General features: G+C 34.1%; 1 protein-coding gene across 1 annotated transcript; it reads right to left on the minus strand.

The window, feature by feature from the left end:
- Positions 1-423: 423 nt before the first annotated feature.
- On the minus strand, positions 424-16,098 carry LOC128185623 (uncharacterized). The gene is made up of 3 exons (XM_052855224.1): positions 15,754-16,098; positions 12,110-12,448; positions 424-913 (listed from the first exon to the last, which is right to left on the minus strand). The coding sequence occupies exons 1-3, from the start codon at positions 16,058-16,060 to the stop codon at positions 570-572; spliced, it is 990 nt and encodes a 329-aa protein (XP_052711184.1). The 5' UTR covers positions 16,061-16,098; the 3' UTR covers positions 424-569.
- Between the last annotated feature and the right edge of the window lie 4,542 nt (positions 16,099-20,640).

Below are 20,640 nucleotides of genomic sequence, written 5' to 3' on the forward strand. Positions count from 1 at the left end.
TGCCCATGTGGTGTAATTGTCACCTTCAATTTAACCATCGAACTTTTCTTAGTATGTAGTGAGTCTGTTGTGGTTGATGTTGATGTATATATATATATATATATATTGTGTGGACAAATAAGACATTTGAGTAAAGAAAATCAAAATTGTGTTATACAAATAAATTATCGAATTTGTGTTGAATTGTGTCCGTAGCACGATTGCGGTCAACCCAGCGTGTTACTTTTCCCAGCAGGGAGGGCATAAAATGTTGATGTAGGGGGTATGTCATGTTGTCGGCTACCCCATTGTTGTAACATTTGTTTGACCACTGTGGACATTACCTGCCAACTTAATAAATCAGTTCAAAAACACTTGTGTTGTTCAAAATATACTAATAAAAGGTCTTTGATAATATCAATTTTTATTACATGGAATGGAATTTTTAAAGCCACTCTTGGTGCGTATTGTATAAAAGACAATAAATTTGTGAATAAAAAAACTTTTACTATAAGATTTTAAATTTGTTTAATAACTTCATCATATAATGTTTATTTACGTCAGTACTTGCTTTGAAAACAAAAAATAATTCATTCAATATAAACATCATCAACCCTCCCACGTGTTTCTATAAGGTTTACTCTTTCTTTCAATATTTTGACTCTTGTTTTGAATGAAATTTTGTTAAATCGAGGATCCTGATATAAATCACACGATTCGCATTTAGATGCAAGGGTAATTGCTGCTGATAGAAGGTTTTTCAGATTGTACTGTTCTCCAGCAATAATACATTCAAAAAGATTATCCTTGGTTATTTTTCTTTCATCCCAATCATTGGTCAGATTACGTTCATAATATGTTATCAATCGCTGTCTGTCTTTATCGTTAATGCCACAGTATAAGTCCATTGTCTCCATAACAGTGTTGAATTCACCTTAAAAAAAAAAGAAATGAAATTAAAATAAATTTTATTTAAATTTTGATTTGATTTAAATTCTAACCAAATCTTATATATAATCATTAACATACATGAACTGTGTAATCCTTTTAAACTTAAATATTTACATTCCACATATTTTTTGCATGCAAAGTGTGTTGAAAGCTACGGCAGTTATATCGCATAGCCCCCTAACTATGTCACTACCCTAACTCCTCGCCGTTTGAAATCAAGTACGATTATGACGTCATTTTTTACATGTAAAAAATCTTTAATTAAATGTCAACAATTTGCAACGGTTAAATTTAAGAATGTGTCAAAAATAACAGAATAAAACCTTGTTCATTCTTTGCACCATTAATTGTGTGAAATCAGCTAAAACTTTTTCACGGGTGCACTAAAATATCGATATTTCTGACATGCGGGCCCATTCGATCATTTACGGTGGTCAGTCATTTTTAGAGAGGTCAAGATGAAACATTTCGCATGTAATACATTTTTGATTTAGGTTATTCATACTTTTTTTTAGTCCGCAATAGCCTTTATGCATTACTTTTGATGATGACGTAAAATCGCTCATGCCGATACTTTTGCCTTATACAGGGTATAGATATATCCGGTATATCGCTATTTAGAATATGCTACATTTCTAAAAATGTAATAAATAAATAATATGATAAGTAATATATTAATTAATGATATAAAACATTTGAAATATGTAAGGACAAAAATCAAACGGCATCCATACATTCTGAAAAGGCCATTGTGATTGTTGTTACATGGACCCATTTTTTATTCTGGCGATCATTTCATTTCGATGAAATTAAATACAATTTAAATTACATGAACCATTTTTACTTATTATAACTTGGCCTAGATACAAATGGAGTTTTAACTAAATTGTTAATGTGTCTTCATTCCCTGCCATATCATAGAGCATGTGGGTGACGGAGTTAGGTTCATAAGATATAATAAGCACGCGTGGTAAACGTCATATTCAGAGGGCTTATTTGAATAAAAATAAAAATATTTTTGTTAATAATTTTAAAAATTGTTTCAGATTATATTTAGTGATTGCAAATGATAAAAACCCCAAAAAATAATTTACAGAGAAACGCGGGAGGTTTTCTGCTTATGGTGACGGAGTTTGGGTACTCGGGGATAAACACTGTAATGCACACAAGATACTCATAGGTTAAAATGATGAGTTTTATTATGACGTCACAAACGCTGAACGCTGTAAACTGCAACATCACAAGCGAAAATCAAAGTTCACGTTTGTGCCTGTTACTGTGGCTCTTCCATTAATAAGAACTTTCCCTTGGGATAAGATAGGAATTTTAAGGTATAAATCACATTTGCAGACAAGGCATAAAGTCAAAAAAAATGTATTAAATCATGATTTTTTTTAAGTATAGTCTCACAACTGCAGCGATGTGTGCATACAAATTTTCATAACCCGCTAACGCGCGTTACTTAATTTCTATGCACACACCGCTTCAGTTATGAGCATGTATACTTCAAACAATCGTGATTCAATGCTATAATTGCCCTTTCCAAGCTTTTATTCTTTAAGATGGTATGAGACACCTGTCGATATTGATGTGGATAAAAGTACATTAAAATCAAAATGCTTTCCCCGTTTCAAATTATACTCTATTTAACCAAAAAATATATTTTGAAAATATTAGGAATGACAAAATTGTACAAGCGGTCATAACTCACAGATTTGTGGTCAACGCTCTAACCTCGTGCGCTAGGTTGTTAAAGCTCCTTTCCACAATTGGCGCACAAGCACTTTACAACAAGTCTCCTCAAAAAAGTGGACATGCACACTATTCAGACGCGACAGAATGCGATTTGAATTAGTGCACTGCAACGCACGAACATTAATGTGAACGTTTAACAACGTATTGTGTACTCGCAAGAGCGATGCACGATTTTTAAAGACCGTAAGATAAATAGCAGCTGTTATGCGTGCGTTTTGTGACCATAAGATTGTTGCTCAACGTGTCTCATGTAATCTTGCAACGTTTTACTATCACTGCATTTTTTATTGGTTTCAATGTCCATGTCTTGCCACTTGATATTCTTGATACAGGGTTATTTTCGTCCCGTGATAATTTTGCTTCTACTTACGGTTTTGCCTCATCTTGAATTCGCCCCAGCAATGTTGTGGTAAGAGAGAGATATTGTGAGACATTGGAATCCGCCAAGTCTTAGTTTGCTAAATGACAATAGAAGCGAAATAAGCGAAAATAAAACGGGGGCAAATAGTTTCCTAATACAGTGTACACTGTATAAGCATATCTGTTTCAAGCCACAATTGACCTTGATTTTAGCACTTGCTTTTGCCATCTTTTTTGGCGGTATTTTTTCTTGCATTCAGCAATGTCAACTGAAGAGCGTCGGAAACGGGTGGTATATATTCCCCATCAGATTCGTAAAGTGAGCGCTGCTCTTCCAATCGTATTGACACACATTCAATCGTGCGATCTTCTGGTCTTTCGTGCGGTCCTATCGCATTATCTTACAAAACTCGCTTTCATTGTACAAAAGTCGCATATAGACGCACGATATATCGGAAGATTCAATGCATTTACATCGCACAACGGTCGCTCTGAATCGTGCGAGTTTTGTAAGAGTACTTTTTCATATGCGATTATTTTGGCAACAGTTTACAAACCATATCTAATTTTTCGGTCGCACGAATATTTTGAAGCTTCTTGCGCCAATCGTGAAAAAAAAAATAAGTAACAATTTTGAGAAAGAAGTACATTATAAATTATCTATACTTGATTTTATTGTTTATTTCGATAAGAAGGACGTCACAATATGGAGGTGTCCCATACCACCACTAGAAAGCTAGAGTACTTGAGTAAATAAGAGTTTTCAAGATAACTCTTACTTCAGACGGGTCAAATTAAAAACAGAACATCCGATTTAAAAACATTCAGACATATTTAAGTAATAAATAAATATAACATCATATATTAAAGGTCATTGATATAAAATACATGGCTACTGTATGAAATACATGAATTTAAGCCATACTTAGGCGGGTTGAGAAAACGTGACAGAGGGCTAGGCTTGCTGAACCCCTCTTCACGTTTTCGACCCGAGCCCAAATATAGCTTATATTTCGATACATTTATGTTTATTCCACAATATAATATCAATTTCATGCATCAAACGAGCTATTTTCAACAAACATCGCTAAATATCTGCAGTTGAAACTATCACGCCATGGCGTCAACCAAGCAAAAATATGACGTCACAATACAAATAAAACACTGCACGAAAGCGTGCGTACTCGCTCCGTACTCGGCCTCGTTAAGGATGACGTTTACTAAGAATGAAAAAAAAATCACTGATGATAACGAAAAACCTTATATTAATATGTTTTACGGTGTGACCGTTGGGGCGAGCACAGCATGTGATCAAATAATGAATTATGATAAATCAATAAAAATAAAATTAACAACGTAAATGAATTTGATTGCAAAATAAAATAAAACATACCCATTTTCAGTAAATTTTCATTATTCATAGTTTATAATATTTGTTCTAATTTGTTTATTTATAATTAAAACAATAGTTTAATCTCAGATACATTGTTGTTTAATAATAAAGATTTTAATATAAATGTTCATTGCACTGTATCTCATCTTTTAAAGTGATTGTAACGTCGTTTAATCCCCTTTTTTTGCAGTAGACATCTTTTCTTAAACTTACATATAAAAATTGAATCATTATAGAGCATCCCGACACCCCCCCCCCCCTCCCCCCCGTTAAAAAAATATTTTTTTTTTCAATTTACACATAGAAAATCGACTTATCATGGATTTGCCCCCTCCACTTTTTAAAAAAATAATTTTTGATTTTTTCTTTAATTTACGCTTAAGAATATTTGCTTATCATATTAAAAGAACATGGAATTGCGCCCCCACCCTCCTTTGGAATTTGGAGCATGTAATAAATGGAAGTGAAAATAAAGAAACCATTTAACTGCTAAAGACCTGAAGGATTAGAATTTTCATGATTTTTTTCTTTTTGCTTGTAATTTTTTTTTTTTTGGATGAGGCTGCCATCCATCCACCCACCCCATTTAAAAAAAGGCGATGCTACGTGTACGTACCAGGAAATTACCGTAATTATAGTGAATAAAATAAATGTGAGCATTCATCCAAATGAGTGCAAGTTACAACTGTTTCCTGTATCTGCAGAAATGTTGTCATTCTTAAGCTTTGCAAGATTTTGATAGGATTTTGGTAATTTCAGCAGATTTACAATAACTTCAATTAGAGTAATTTCCCCTTATTGTGACGTCAAAGTTCACGGTTAAGTGTCGTCTGACACTTTAAAACTCCCCTGAGAAATAAAAGTACGCGAACTACACTGTTTTATTTACTTAAAAAGCATGGTGTCCTTAAAATCACACATCTTATATGCTTCTCAAAATTTTAACTTTGATTATCGCGAGAACGTGAGGTTGGAAACCATTGGTACTATGAATTGTGGGTAAAAATTTACTGACGCCGAAAAAATCTATCGGATCAATGTGTAAACCATTGTGACGTCACTCAATTATTTTTTATTGAGAGTGTACTGAGGTGAACTTTAGAGGTAACAATGTCGTATATTGTTATGGTTTTTATACTCAGTCTGTGTCGTGAGAGTGTGAAGTGATAAAAATTGCCATGATTACAGGGAACTACTGGGGCGATTAAAACAATGCATTACTGGCATGCGCGAATCTAGAGGGGGGTCGGGGGGGTCCCAACCCCCCCCCCCCCCCCCTGGAAAATGAAAATTTATTAAATTTACATAGTAAAATTATCGCGAAAATATGCCTCGGACCCCCCCCCCCCCCCCTGGCAAACACAATTATCCTTCGGACCCCCCCCCCCTGGAAAAATTTTCTGGATCCGCGCATGACTGGTCCGATTTACTGACGCCAAAAAGATCCGTTGAATGAATGTGCAACTAGTCCGAATTTTATATTCACACACGCCTTGCCTGTACAGCTCGCTTCGCGCCGTTTTGTTTGTTACTGACTGTTTACAGAAATTTGTGGGGTCGGTAGAGCTTCGCGTCGGTTGACAATGGTTTTCTCGGGGTGTTAATTTCAACTGTTACCCTCCCAAACAGGCACTATTTATATAATATTACAGTATCATATTATACAATTTCATGTGATATAATTCTATATTACAGAAACTTATATCATATTATACAATATCGTATGATACAATATTATAGAATATACAATATTGTGTCATAGGATACAATATTATATTTTGCAATATCTTATGTAAAAGTATCATGTGATTAAATAATGAATTTATAATACAATATAATATTATACAATACTATATCATTATATACAATACTATACATAACGATATCATGATACAATATCATAATACAAAATATCAAAAAAATTGATACAATATCATATCATATCATATAACTTTTTATAATATTACATATGATATTATATTGTATTATATTAAACAATATTGTTTCATACCATACAATTCTATATCATAGGAATCATGTTATATCATTTATCAACAAACACATCTATCTATCGAGCAGGTTTGAGTGAGGTAGAAGATTTCTTTAGCATCCTTGATAATGGAGATCCTGCTCTGCATCTGAAGCAACCTCTGTGTTTCATTTATAATAAAGTTAAATCAACTATGCAAGCTATCATCTATAAAACATGTGACCTGTTCCAAAAAAACTAAACCTCATCCAGCATCCGAAACCTATGGCTCAGATTCAGCATTCAAGCCTGTCGGGTGCATCAGTATACATAAGACGCATCTCCATGCAAGTTTGGTGAAGTTCAGACCAGTAATAACTAAGATATCATCATCAGAGGGCACTAGCAATTAAAACCTTAACCTGCTCCAGCATCCGCAACCTATGGCTCACGTTCAATACCCATGCCTGTCAGGTGCATCTGTATCATAAGACACACCATCCATTCAAGTTTGGTGAAGTTAGGACCTGTAATAACTAAGATATATTTTTTAGCATCCTTGATAATGGAGATCAAGCTCTGCATCTAAAGCTTCCTCTGTGATTCATTCATATTACAGTTTAATCAACTATGAAAGTTTGAAATAGTACTATTATCTATTAAACATGTGACCTGTTCAAAAAACTTAACCATATCCAACATCTGAAACCTATGGCTCAGACTCAGCATTCAAGCCTGCCATGTGCATCAGTATCATAAGACGCACCATCCATGGAAGTCTGTTGAAGTTAGGACAAGTAATAACTAAGATATAATCATCAGAGGGCACCTGTTTTAAAAACTTTAACCAGCTCTAAAAACCTTAACCTTCTCCAGCATCTGAAACCTATGGCTCAGATTCAGCATTCAAGCCTGTCTGGTGCATCAGTATCATAAGACGCACCATCCATGGAAGTCTGGTGAAGTTAGAACAAGTAGTAACTAAGATATACCGGTAATCATCAGAGGGCACCTGCAACAAAAACTTTAACCAGCTCTAAAAACCTTAACCTCCTTCAGCATCTGTAACCTATAGCTCAGATTCAGCATTCAAGCCTGCCTGGTGCATCAGTATCATAAGACGCACCATCAATGCAAGTTTGGTGAAGTACGGACCAGCGGTAACTTAGATATTGCTATCAAAGTGCACCTGCAACAAAAACTTTAACCTGGTCCAAAAACCTTAACCTCCTCCAGCATCCGAAACCTATAGCTCAGATTCAGCACTCAAGCCTGTCTGGTGCATTAGAATCATAAGACACTCCATCCATGCAAGTTTGGTGAAGTACGGACCTGCAGAAACTTAGATATTGCTGTCAAAGGGCACCTGCAACAAAACCTTTAACCTGGTCCAACAACCTTAACCTTCCCCAGCATCTGAAATTTAGGACTCAGATTCAGCATCCAAGTCTTTCAAGTCCATAAGTAGGTCCAGATGCATCATCCATGCAAGTTTGGTGAAGATAGGACAAGTAATAGCTTAGATACAGGACCTGCAACAAAAACTTTAACCAGGTCCGGACGCCGACGCCGAGGGTATAGCATAAGCTCCCCCTGACTTCGTCTCGGTGAGCTAAAAATCAAGAAAAATCGCGTAAAACTTTACACTACGATTGAAATGTTCTTAAATTTTAAAATATCTATACTATATTGAAATGATAGACTCCAATTTTTGGGCTTTAATAACGAGAAATCAGAAGAGTACTGTCTTTTGTTTTATATATATTTAAGATCATTGGTAATTGGAGATTACCAATTTGTTTTTATTTTTTCTCAACTAGGCTTAGTTAATTATCAACGAAAGGTCCTTTAAAAAATCCGGAAATCGTCTGAATTTTGCGGATTTTACAATCTTGCGCATGCGGATTACATTCACGCTAAAATACGGGATGCTCTTCATTTTATGTTTCCACAATACATGTATCACATTTGCATGGATAAACTCAAAAACGATAATACAAATTCGTGTAAATTTTCATTAAATATTTGCTACACATTCTGTTCATGAAAGAAAATACGGGAGATAACTCTAACTCAGTGCGTTTAATATGAAAAATTCCGAGAGTTCTGAATGTCAGCATGGTGTGCAAATTTGATGACTCTATTTCGTAAATGCCCGACATATATGCAATGTCAACCCGTGCACGCACGGGTCAAAGTCTAGTTACAAATAATAAAACACTTTAAAAAATAAAATATAGTTTATGAATGGCAGTGGCACTAAATAGATACTAACACTGCATGAAGATTTCAGCAACAATTTTGATAAATATTGCAGTCCGAATTTCCTCTATCAGTTTTCAAATCCCTACCCATTATTGAAACAATTTTACAAAAACATTTAATGATGATAATACAAAACAAGTGAAAATATTAAATGTTTTGTCAATAATAATTCATTTCATAAATATTTTTTTGTTTAGACCAAATTTTACTCATTAAATTGAACTTTATAACAATCCGAATTTGAGAACTCAAACCATGAGTAAACATTTGTATTATAAGCAGTGCAGTGCAAAACTATTACGCATATCAGTTTGTAATAATATTATGGTCAGGCTATGGACAGTGACGTTTACGATTTAGCTAGACATCAAAACTTAAGGTGTTTAGGTGGTCAACACACTAGCCATCAGATTTATCTTAAATTTTATAATATGAATTCTTAAGCTTTTAACTATTATTTTGTTAAGAAAAATTCCATGAACTTTAGCTGTAAAAGTTGAATATTTTTCTATATCTTTATACATGTACAAAGCTTTTCTTTTTAAGGAAATTCATATACACTAGGCAAAATTGCTAACGCACCACCTACTACTTCTTTGATTGTTTTAGATCGGAACGCAACAAAGATTGATTAGTATATTATTTTAACAGTTTATAATAATACAGAAAATGAAACATCATTTGTTGTAATCTTATTGACCAGTTGCTTTGAGTACTGTTTATGAAACATTGGTACCCCCCATTATGTGATTCACATATTAATATCAGGTGTGAGCTCCATTTGCTCGTATAAATAGGATCTGTCTGTCTTTTCGCCTAGTATTTACGCGACGCTTTGGAATTCTTGCTCGGTCCCTCACACTTCCGGTTTGCGCAAATTTCCGGTAAAACCTTGCAATTGACGTGTGGTGCCTTTTAAACACTTTGGCTACCTTAAACGACATTTTTTTTATTTGATAAGCATGCCGTGTCATGTTTTAGCAAATATCACCGGTAATCGTACAATTATTAACATTTTTTCTAACCTCACTAAAGGAGCATTCTGCAGAGACCATACCAACTGTCCTGCCACGCTCTTCTGTGATCAAACGCGCCATACCCGGTCGGTTTTTTGTGAGGTTTTAGTAATGCATGCATCAATAATAAGATCACAAAAAAGAAAGTAAAGATTTATCTTTCCAAAAGAAGTGTGAGCACGATTTGAGCATTTTTAAAGAAGTGTCACGCTTCGGTTAACATTGCATCCATTTATCCGTTTGGACATTTAAATGTCTTACTTATAATTTAGGTGACTTATTTAAACATTAAATATATCTTTAAAAAATTCTAGGAAGTAAATATCATTTTATTTCAAATGGTGCGTTAGCAATTTTGTCCAGTGTATATGCAGTTTGAAAATGACCACGACCATTTCCTCTGAAATTCCTTATTTAGCACGTTTTGTTGAAATCTTTTTGTAATATGTTAACATCATGGTATTCAACTGGGGGCAGTATATTTTTTGTGTTTTCAATATCTTAGAATTCAATATAACCAAATTAACTTGTAAATACGCTCTTCTACGAAATACTAAACAAGCCTTTACAGCGTATAGATCGTAGAGGGAAAATTTTACAAATTAATTAAAAATTTAATAAACAGATTGCTGACAATTTAACCGATAACTTTAGTTAAAACTTGCAAAATTAGCCAGAAAATGTGTCTTTTTTTCCATGTATTCTAAAATTACTTGAAAGTTTTACAGCTTTTCATTTGGACCACAAAATGATTCATTTCAAAGACCCTTGGCATAATGATAGTAAATAGACGATTTGCTAGTATATACAACTACTTTCTCAAAGTTCGTTTTCATCGATACAGTGTCAACTAGATTTATTCGACAAAATTGCCCAACCTATACTTTTATATGGATGTGAAGTGTTGGGGGTTTTCAAATATTGCAATTATAGAAAAAATTCATCTCAAATTTTGTAAACTTCTACTCCATTTAAAACAATCAACTACAGATTTCGTGATATGTGCTGAACTTGGTCGGTACACACTTGAAATTCAAATTAAAACACGCATTATTTCTTATTGGTCAAGAATACTTACCGGAAAAGAGAGAGCAATTGCAAAATTAATATATGATCTGGGAATTTGCACGAATCACAAAATTGGTGCGGAAATTCCTTGGTATGAAAACATCAAACATATTATAAATAACTACGGTTTATCTTATATCTTGATGGATTGATCAACTGTACATAATTCAAAATGGCTAAAGGCAAAAATAAACTTACGTTGAAAGACCAATTCAAGCGAAATTGACAAGCTATTCTGCAATTATCCTCAGAAGCTCCAAATTATAGAATTTATAAAGAAGAATTCAAATTTGACATTAGTTTGACACATTATCAAAAAAAAATGCAATTTCTATTTGTAGATTTTTAACATGTAATCACCATCTACCCATTTAAAGTGGACGTTGGGCAAATATTCCTAGACATGATCTGTGCTCATTGCAATAAGTGCGAAATAGGAGATGAAATCAATTACATACTTAGCTGTAACTCGTTGCAGCAAGAAGGCAATCAATGTTTATCAAATACAAATATCAAAATAGATATAAGCCATTAGTTTTAAATTTATAATGTATAGTACAAAACACTGTTCTTTAAGGAAACTACCGGGGTATGTGCTTTTATTAAAAAAAATAGATTAAAAATGCTCCCCAGGCTAGAACCCCCATACTTCACATTTGTATTAATGAGTCAGAGTTGATCTTGTACATGTTTACATGCATTACAATGTGTACTAAAAAAATGTTATGAGCAGATCTTTCAAAGAATTCTTTTTTTTTTCATCAACAACTTTGAAAGTTTTTCCTTTGCCTGTTGTAAATTGCAAAGGGTAATTCTCAGTGTTTGTATTAATGGATTACCCAGTGTTTGTATTAATGGAATTGCTCTCTTCCACATTATTATTTTGGTCAGTACTAAATGTACTATCATAGATCCTTTGAGACACAAATGTTTAACGTTAGAACGATACCCATATGCTTCGCTGAGTTCATTCATTGACACATGTGCCACACTTGAGTATCAACACCTCTCTTTCGAACACCTCTCCGCCATCTTGAAAGGATTTAAACCCCCCGAAACCGCACTCGAAGGTAGTTTTAGGTTTCTTGGAAACTTGTTTCAGTTTAAAGCCAATAAATACAAAAACTAGCTTTAGTTTAAAACTAGTTCAAAACCAGTTTTGCAAATAAATGAAAAGTTTGCAAAACCGAATTAAAACCTAAACTAGTTTTTGATCAATAAATTCGCCCTAAAGTAAATGAATGAATGAATGAATGTTTTATAGTTTAAGCATGCGTAATTACAATTACAAAAAGTAAAAAGGAAATGAATTGCTAGTGCACCCTAGTTTCTTATTATAATATATTATAATACCTTTTTTCATTTTGTTTTTCACCAAAGTGTCCGTCAATTTAGCTCTTTCAATGCATATTTTTCCATGCATTTCTTTGGAAAAAGGAATTTCTACAGCGGCTTTTGTCTTCAGTCCAAGGTCGTGTTTTGCACACAGTAGGACAGCGAGTGGCAAGGCCTCTAACAATTGGAACTTGTCCACGTAGAAACTGTATGTCAGGAGAGTGTTGATGTCAATATGTTGAACTTCACGAGAGTTGATTTTTTTTAATGTTTGGATGATAAATGATTCACATCTCTTTTTAACTGTTGACACTTGGTATTGGTCGGCCAGTGGTAGAATTTTGAGTACTGTATCCTCTAAGAAAGAAATATCAATATAACCCGCTGCACATCATTTTGAAATATGGATATGTTCTTCTCTATCAAATCAATACTTAGGTAAAATGCCGCAAAATATATTTAATCGAGAAATGTCGCTATATCCAAGAAAAGTCGGTTCAAATACCTCCAAACCAGAATGGCCTCTGATTAACAAATTACCCATCAGATCTACCTTAAGATTAAAAAATTCTTTATCTTAGTAGCTATAAATTATTTAGTTATAAATAAAAATACATATATTTTAACTTTACAATTTATACAGAGCTATTCTGAACACCACACGTACAAAGCATTGTCCGCCATATTTTTTTTCTTATCACCGCTATCTCCTTAAAGCTGACATGAATTCATAAATACGCATTATTTCACTTTTATCTCCGACTACCGCCATATTAGTTGTCGATTTCTATTGTTCTGCTCATCGCTACACACCCCCTATATAAGGCCGAGATCCCTCGTTTTGCTCTACCGCATTCAGAAATTTCAAACACCCGAACACGTTACCTTGGACGAAAAGACTTGTAAAAACGCGTTTTGAACAAAAACACTCCACTGGCAAGACAGACTGAAATCCAGGCGCAGATACTTCAAAAATTCCTCGATAATTGTAGACCGTTTCCCTGTGTATGTTATAACATCGCACATGCGCAAACCACACACTGTGGCAGATCGAGCAATGTCAATTATCGTATGGATTTTATAAACGGGGAGTTTTTGTAGGAACGGATGGAAACGTTGTTACTTTCTTGGATTTACTATCATTTATCTACTGTGTTGGATGTAGTGTCGCCGGGATTTTCAAGAAGATGCAGACGTTATGCACTCTGTATGAACGACACACGTGTTCGATGTGCATGCGAAGTAAGGCAGCACTGTCTGTGCAAAAATAATACGGATACCTTGGACATCCTTTCAAAGAATAAATATATTTGTATTTCATCGATTGTTGTTTTCTTTATTCTTTAGTACTACATTTTACTACAATGTGTAGTTCATGCATTTAGAAGTCCGTGCAACGTGAATGCCTCGATCGGAAAGCAACCAACCGTAACTTTCTCAACCGGAAAGCAATTAGAAAAAGTGGAATTTTTTAAACGTTGTATTTTTGTAGTAAACCATGGTGCATTTCAACCCAGGAATGTCATTCAGTTGATTGGTCAGTTTGACGATTACGTCTGTGCCTCATTTAGTATGTAAATTTATTCCGACGTCACAGAAAATAGTTTCCCCGACCTGAAACTGTTAAAGCTGACATGAATTCATTAAAGCATTTCGCCCCTGCGTATGTGTTCGGAATGTTTTCTTTATCGTTACTAAGTATGTAATAAATCCAGAGGTGCTCGAATGAAGTTCACGAGACTTCACCGAGATTTGTTCAGTTCCTGTGAAATTTCGAGCGGAAGTATAAGTGTTCGGATAATATTCTCAAAATACGTAAGTACTGGTCGATTTTCATATCATATCCTTCTTTGATTTATGTGAAAACATCAACATCTTTTAAGATGTATGTCTTATTTCACCTTCTAGCGGTTTTTTAAATTAAACGATGATATTCAGAACAGAGTTATCGTTCGTGTTCAACCACGTGTAGAGTGGTTGATAATATAAACATTGGGTTGCTTAATTAAATCATAGCCATGTTTGATGCTTGTGGTGTGCAATACTATGTTTTTAAAAAATTAATGGGTGAATGTTTTGCATGAAAACTTAGTGTATCGAGACATTTTCAAGGAACATTCTGCATAAAATAGTACAGTCTGTTTTACTATTGATGTTATTACTAGGTCAGGCGCGGATCGAAAATTAATTTTTAGAGGGGATCTTAACTGTCGCAACAGCAGGAAAAAAAACTATTTTTTGTATTGTCTTGTTTATTTCTAGAACACATTTTATCCACCAATTATCCACCAATTAATGAAGATAAAGTTTAAAATCAATAAACCTCTAGAATTTATATCTGACTACAAGTACCTAGATTCTCTAAAATAGACTATAAACACGAGGCACGATTTTTACTGAGAAACAGAAAGGGTCAAATAAAACCACGTGGTCTAAAATTTAAATGACAATAACAATCGCAGGGGTGATTTGGTCGCCATATTAGTTTCGATCGCTCCTCTACTGCCACTGGGGTATATATATACCGGTTGAGAAAGTTACGGTCGGTTGCTTTCCAATCGAGGCATTCAGGTTGCATGGACTTCTAAATACATAAACTACACATTGTAGTAAAATGTTTGTAATAAAGAATAAAGGAAGCAACAATAAACTCAAAATATTTTTATTTGTAGAAAGAATTACCAAGGTACCCATATACTTTTTCACAGATAGTGCTGTCGTACCGGTACTTCGCATGCACGTCGAACACGTGTGTCGTTCATACAGAGTGCATAGCGGGTGCATCTTTTTGAAAAGACGGCGGCACTACATCCAACACAGTAGGTAAATGATAATAAATCCAAGAAAGTAACAACGTAGCATCGTTTCCATAGGTTTTTACAAAAACGTTCCGTTTCTAAAACCCATGCGACATTGCTCGATCTGCCACAGTGTATGGTTTGCGCGTGTGCGATGTTATAACATACACAGGAAAAAACGGTCTACAATTATCGAGGATTGTTCAAGTATCTGTGCCTGGATTTCAGTCTGTCTTGTTTTGTCGTTCATTGGATATTCCTTGCCAGTGCCAGTGGTTGTCATATCATGGTTGTTCAAAACACGTCTCGGCACGTCTTTTCGTCAAAGGTAACGGATTCGGGTGTATGAAATTCCTGAATGCGGTGAAGCATGAATAACGCTCTCGGCCTTATATAAGAGGTGTTGAGCGATGAGCAGAACAATAGAAATCGACAACTAATATGGCGGTAGTCTGAGATAAAAGTGAAATAATGCATATTTATGAATTCATGTCAGCTTTAACTTCTATTATATATAAGCGTAGACCTCACACTTAAAAACATTTCGCTGTATCTAGGTTTCTCTTGGGTGGATGTACATCTCACATCGCCGTGTTATTCGGGCGCAATGAAATTATCAAAAAAAAATTCAAGCCAGAAGAATGTTTACATCAAGTATACATGTCGATGCATTATTTACAAACAGGAAATGCACATAAATAAAAAATAAATGCACAAAATGTAAGATCACGAAAGGAATACATGTTGGCCACGAGCTTCAGGTGTGCAATCGGGTGTAACGAAATCGAAGGTTTTATACACCTGTGTGACGTTGCACAAATATGAGTGGCGTATTCAATGAGAACAACCATTCTTTATATTTACCTGTAATTTGCCATCTTTCAGGGTGATAAATAAGACATAAAAATTCCTCGAAGTCCTCAATATTTTCTTTAGGCAAAGGTATCTTTTTCTGGTGTTTTTCCTTGAAATCTGCTTCAAACATCCGTTTAAACACTGGGGAATTGTCTGCTAACACCTCTTTACGGACGTGTAGCTGAATTCCTTCCACCACTAAAATAATATCAGGGCGAAGGAACATATTTCCTGCTTTCCTCTTCCTTCGTTCACCATTGTCCTCACTTTCTGTAGGTTTTTCTTCAATTTTTTGTCGCTTACTACCAGTAGCCATTTCTCTTGTTTTAAGCTGTCTTGTTCCTTAAAGTGAATATTCAGGACTTCAGATCAAATGAAGACAAGTGCGTCGGTTTTTTTGCGGCTTGCGTCGTTAAGGCTCTTTTTAAACCTTACCTTTAAAGATTCAAAGGCTGCATTCAAATTGGTAAAACGGCTCCAATAATCATTTTATCGATTGTATCAAAACAAAGTGTATTCATTTGATTTACTTCTATCATATCTCAAACACATTTTAAAAGCATTATGAATTTGTAATAATTATTTGTTTTAATATCATGCAATTTTAATCAAAGACTTATCCAATTTAGAAACAATAGCTGGAACTGTATGTATTTAATATGCTCTATAACAGATCAATTATAAGTGATAATCTGTAACCCTGCAGTGCCTAGTTGTATATAATGCATGCTTTATTTCAATATTGATCGTTTTCGAAATCTTTGATATAAGAATGCGGACTTTTAACAACATTATGTTAATTACAGAATGGAAAGTTCAAATTTACATATCTAATCTGATGGGTACTTATAAAAAATTATCGTTAAATTAAATCTATTCGATCATAAATAAAGAGTTCTCTCGACAAAGTTTCTGGCTCAGCGATTTTTAACCGCGAAAGCAAACTAAATGATATGTTTTATGGTTGTTCCATCTTTTATTTATATCCCTGACAACGAGTATTTATGATGGCTTGAAAACGACGATAAACAAATATTTTATGAATAGTGTGGTAAAGGACCGACAATACCCAAGAACAAGCATTCAATGCTTAAATATATGAATTGCTGATAATTTACGTGTGTTTATATATATTTGGCAGTCGGTCGAAATTAGATTGTCAATCAATTAATCGCAACTCACCCAAACCGATTCAACCGGTTACTCGTATCAAATTCCTTTCATTTAGACTTTTGAAAGTAAATTTTATGACCCAAATAACATGCCGGCGAATTACGAACTATGAAGTTTTCTCTATACCATTTAGGGAAACTCTAAATCTTCAAATATTGCCATCTACCATCAGACTAATGGAACAAGTACCTTACTTTAAAGTATGCAAAAGTTGTACCACAGAGAACATCAGTAGACAATCCGGTAAAAATGAAGACCTTTATTACTTCTAGACTTAACATTCACTACAGTGGTTGATGTTGAATTCATGTGTTAAGTTATATGTTTCAATGACCCTCGAAGTACTAGTAACCTTATTTGAAAAAGTGTTCGTTTACACGACATGGGCGAGATTGGCGTTAAAACTCGTGGCGGTATAGGCGTCTCGCAAGTAATATATTTATTGGCCAATCCCATTTTGCTTTTGAATTAATAATTGCCTATGGACATGTATTTACTCAGTGAACTTGAAAAAAATAGAATTATACATTTTATATATCAAATATTTTTTTTAAGTTTGTTAAAATATACACAAATGTTAACATATAATGGTAAAAAGGAAACTTACATAAAGACTTGTTGATACATGTATTTGCTTGTGTCTTACTTCGGATACCATACATGTATATATGCATGCGTTGTTTTCAAAATTCACTAAAACACCAATTATCGCGATTGCCTTTAGTTTCATGTCTCGATTAGTGTTCTTTATGTCACGAAATAAGGGTCAATTTTTTTTGTTCAGAAGACACTAATAAACACAGAATGGAAATGGCACACTGACCTCAAGACCCAAATGTTCCAATTTTTTATCTCGTGTATTATTGGGTTGCTACTTTGTAGTCCATATGCCAGTATTAGATTCATCCTTGAAAACAGCTGATTTTAATTATAATGGCGGTTTTTTTTGTAACCACATACATGTACTTTTATAATTTACTTAAAGATGCATTTCATCATTTATATCATTCTTATTGCGCGACATCTGAAAAGTTTTACCTCTATTCTTAGCTATGATTGGTAAACATTAGAGAAACTTCGACCAATTATGAAATTGTGACACCGCGTTCTTCGTTCTCCCTAAGCTGTGTCAAATAAAATTTGATTGGATTTGAAATGTTGCTGGACAAAATGAAATTATTTACACTGAATCCGGTCAGCCCTAATTAGGCCATCCGCGATGCTGAATTAGCCGCTAGACCATCTGATAAACCTAATAAGGTTGTTGCTGGCTTGTTTGGGCCAATCAGTAGCACACGTCTGTCAGCATGGCCACCCTCCGGAGACAGATTCGATAACGAACAAACAGATTGCATACGGCAAATGACAAATGGCCACACAACCGAGTAGGCTCGATCCCGGCACAATAAACCATTACTGAATCTGCAAAACAAACAGATTACAGCCAGGTGTTTCAGGGGGCTCAATGGTCGTGGTCATTTTTAAACTATATTAATTTAATAAAAAAGAAGAGTTCTATATAATGTTTTAAAAAACAGTCAAATGTGTGTTTTTTCTTCGCTGAATGAGATATCTTATCGAAAAGTTTAAAAAAGATCTGATGGATAATCAGGTGCCCATCCATCCTCCTCAAGCCAAAGACCAAGGCCATATTGACTAACGGTGATAATGGCTCTTTTTTAAAAGCAAAAAAGAAGCACATGTATTAAATTTTTAAAAAACCTTGTATTAAAATAAGTTAGCATTTGATCTGTAAATGTTCCACAATTGGACATAGTTAAGAAAAAAGGAATCATTCTTTGAGTATTATGAGGTGATCAAAAACGGTCGGGGTGATCAAATCCAAAAAAGCCCAAAGGGTTTTATGCTAGATTTGATCATTCACAACCGTATTTGATCACCTCATAATATTCGATGAATGGTTCCTTATTATTTATAGTTATAAAATTTTCAACATTTATACGATTTAATATAAAAACAGTCTTTAGTGAAATGTATTGGGTCATACATTACAAAATCAACTGGTAGTATTGTCATAGAAAAAGACACTGGAAAATGTAAAAACTACTGTATGAAGGCATACGAAAACTTTTATGGAAGTAGAGGATCAAATCCTTTGATTTTATTAGAAAAAACCATTTGCTTTACAAGATTAATTATTATTCAAAAAACGTATGAGCTTAAATCTTCGTAACGATCAATTATACAACAAATAACAATGGGGATTTTTAAAAAAAGACTTTTTGATAGAAATAACATGTATATACAATAAAACTACATATAATTATAAAGTACTGCTACCTTCTTTATGCAATCAGTTCATTTTTTGCTCTTGATAGTTTTAATATTTTGACAATTATTTACATGCTTTGAGCAGATGACATGCAGTCTTTCTCTTCAGCTCTCCAACATTTCCATCTGTTTTCAAATGTCGGTCATTCTGCCTCCCTGAACCACCCAGGGGGAATTCCCCCTCCTCTGTAATTGGCAGTGCTAGTTCAAGTGTGTCCCCGCGGGGGATGACCAGTTCTTTCACGTGGAGTCTGTCATTAGGGTTCTGCCCGACCCCGCCCCCTTTCTTTTTTTGCCTCCCCTTTCCACCGTGTGCAATTGCTCGGAAATCGGCGTCAACTCTAATTGCTGCTTATTAAAAGATGGGGTTAAATATCTGTGACCTGTCCAAGCTTTGTAACATTTTGTTGTATTTCATTATTTGCCTTTAATCATTAGCCAGAATTTTTCCTCTCTTTTTCCGATGAAAAATCACTACAGATATCATTTCCATTAACTCTGGAGTATAATAGAAACAAGAAGAAAATTCTTGAACATTTACTGTTAACAAAATAATAAGACTCTAAATATCTGAACGGAATAATTTGTCTTTAAGGTTTGATACGTTTTACACGTGTGTATTAAAGTTAAGGTTTATATGTATTTCATGTGTACGAAGACTGGCGATTGGTTTACACGTTCATGTATATTTGGTTGCACGGTCGTGGTTTTCACATAAGCTTTTTACGTGGGCAATATTATTAAAAATAATTAAATGTTAAAATTTCCGAAAAAGTTTGATTTTTTTCTCAAAAATTTTGATCGTAATGTTACTTAGAAACTGTCTTTTGTGGCATTATTGTGTTGATGATTGTTTTGTCATTTTGTTAATTTTATTATTTTAAATTTACTGGGTGGGTGTAAATACAAAATTTAATTTACAAAGAAGATGGAGGAATAAGATATCGCAAATGCCCATTCGGTTTAGTCGTGAAATACATTTTTGAATTTATTTTTTCCAAAAAAATCTATTAAATTATAATATGATAAAAGTTTGCAAAATATTGCTGAACAGTGTGTGTTTTACTAATATATCATAGGCCAAGAACTATATGGCTTATATGTAGAAATCTATAAATGTCCTACAAGGTCAGCTTTTTTCGCTTGAAATCTATCATTATATTTTTAAAGGTTAAAATAAACGTGCAAACTTTCAAAATATTGCGGAGAAAGTTTTGTTTGGTCAACATAGTGACGGGGAAATTGCATGACCACAAATAAACATATTATCCTTGATGCAGAATATGAAATTTCGTTAGTATTCTCCGTCTCAAGAACCTTGCATTACATGTAAGCATGAGTTTGGAAAGATATTGGTCATGAAAAATAAAATGTATTCCATGACATGAAAATAAATCTACAGGGTATTAGACGACAAAGAAATTATGGCAC

This window comes from Crassostrea angulata, chromosome 5 (genome assembly GCF_025612915.1).
Source record: "Crassostrea angulata isolate pt1a10 chromosome 5, ASM2561291v2, whole genome shotgun sequence".
In the NCBI taxonomy this organism is placed as follows: Eukaryota; Metazoa; Mollusca; class Bivalvia; order Ostreida; family Ostreidae; genus Magallana; species Magallana angulata.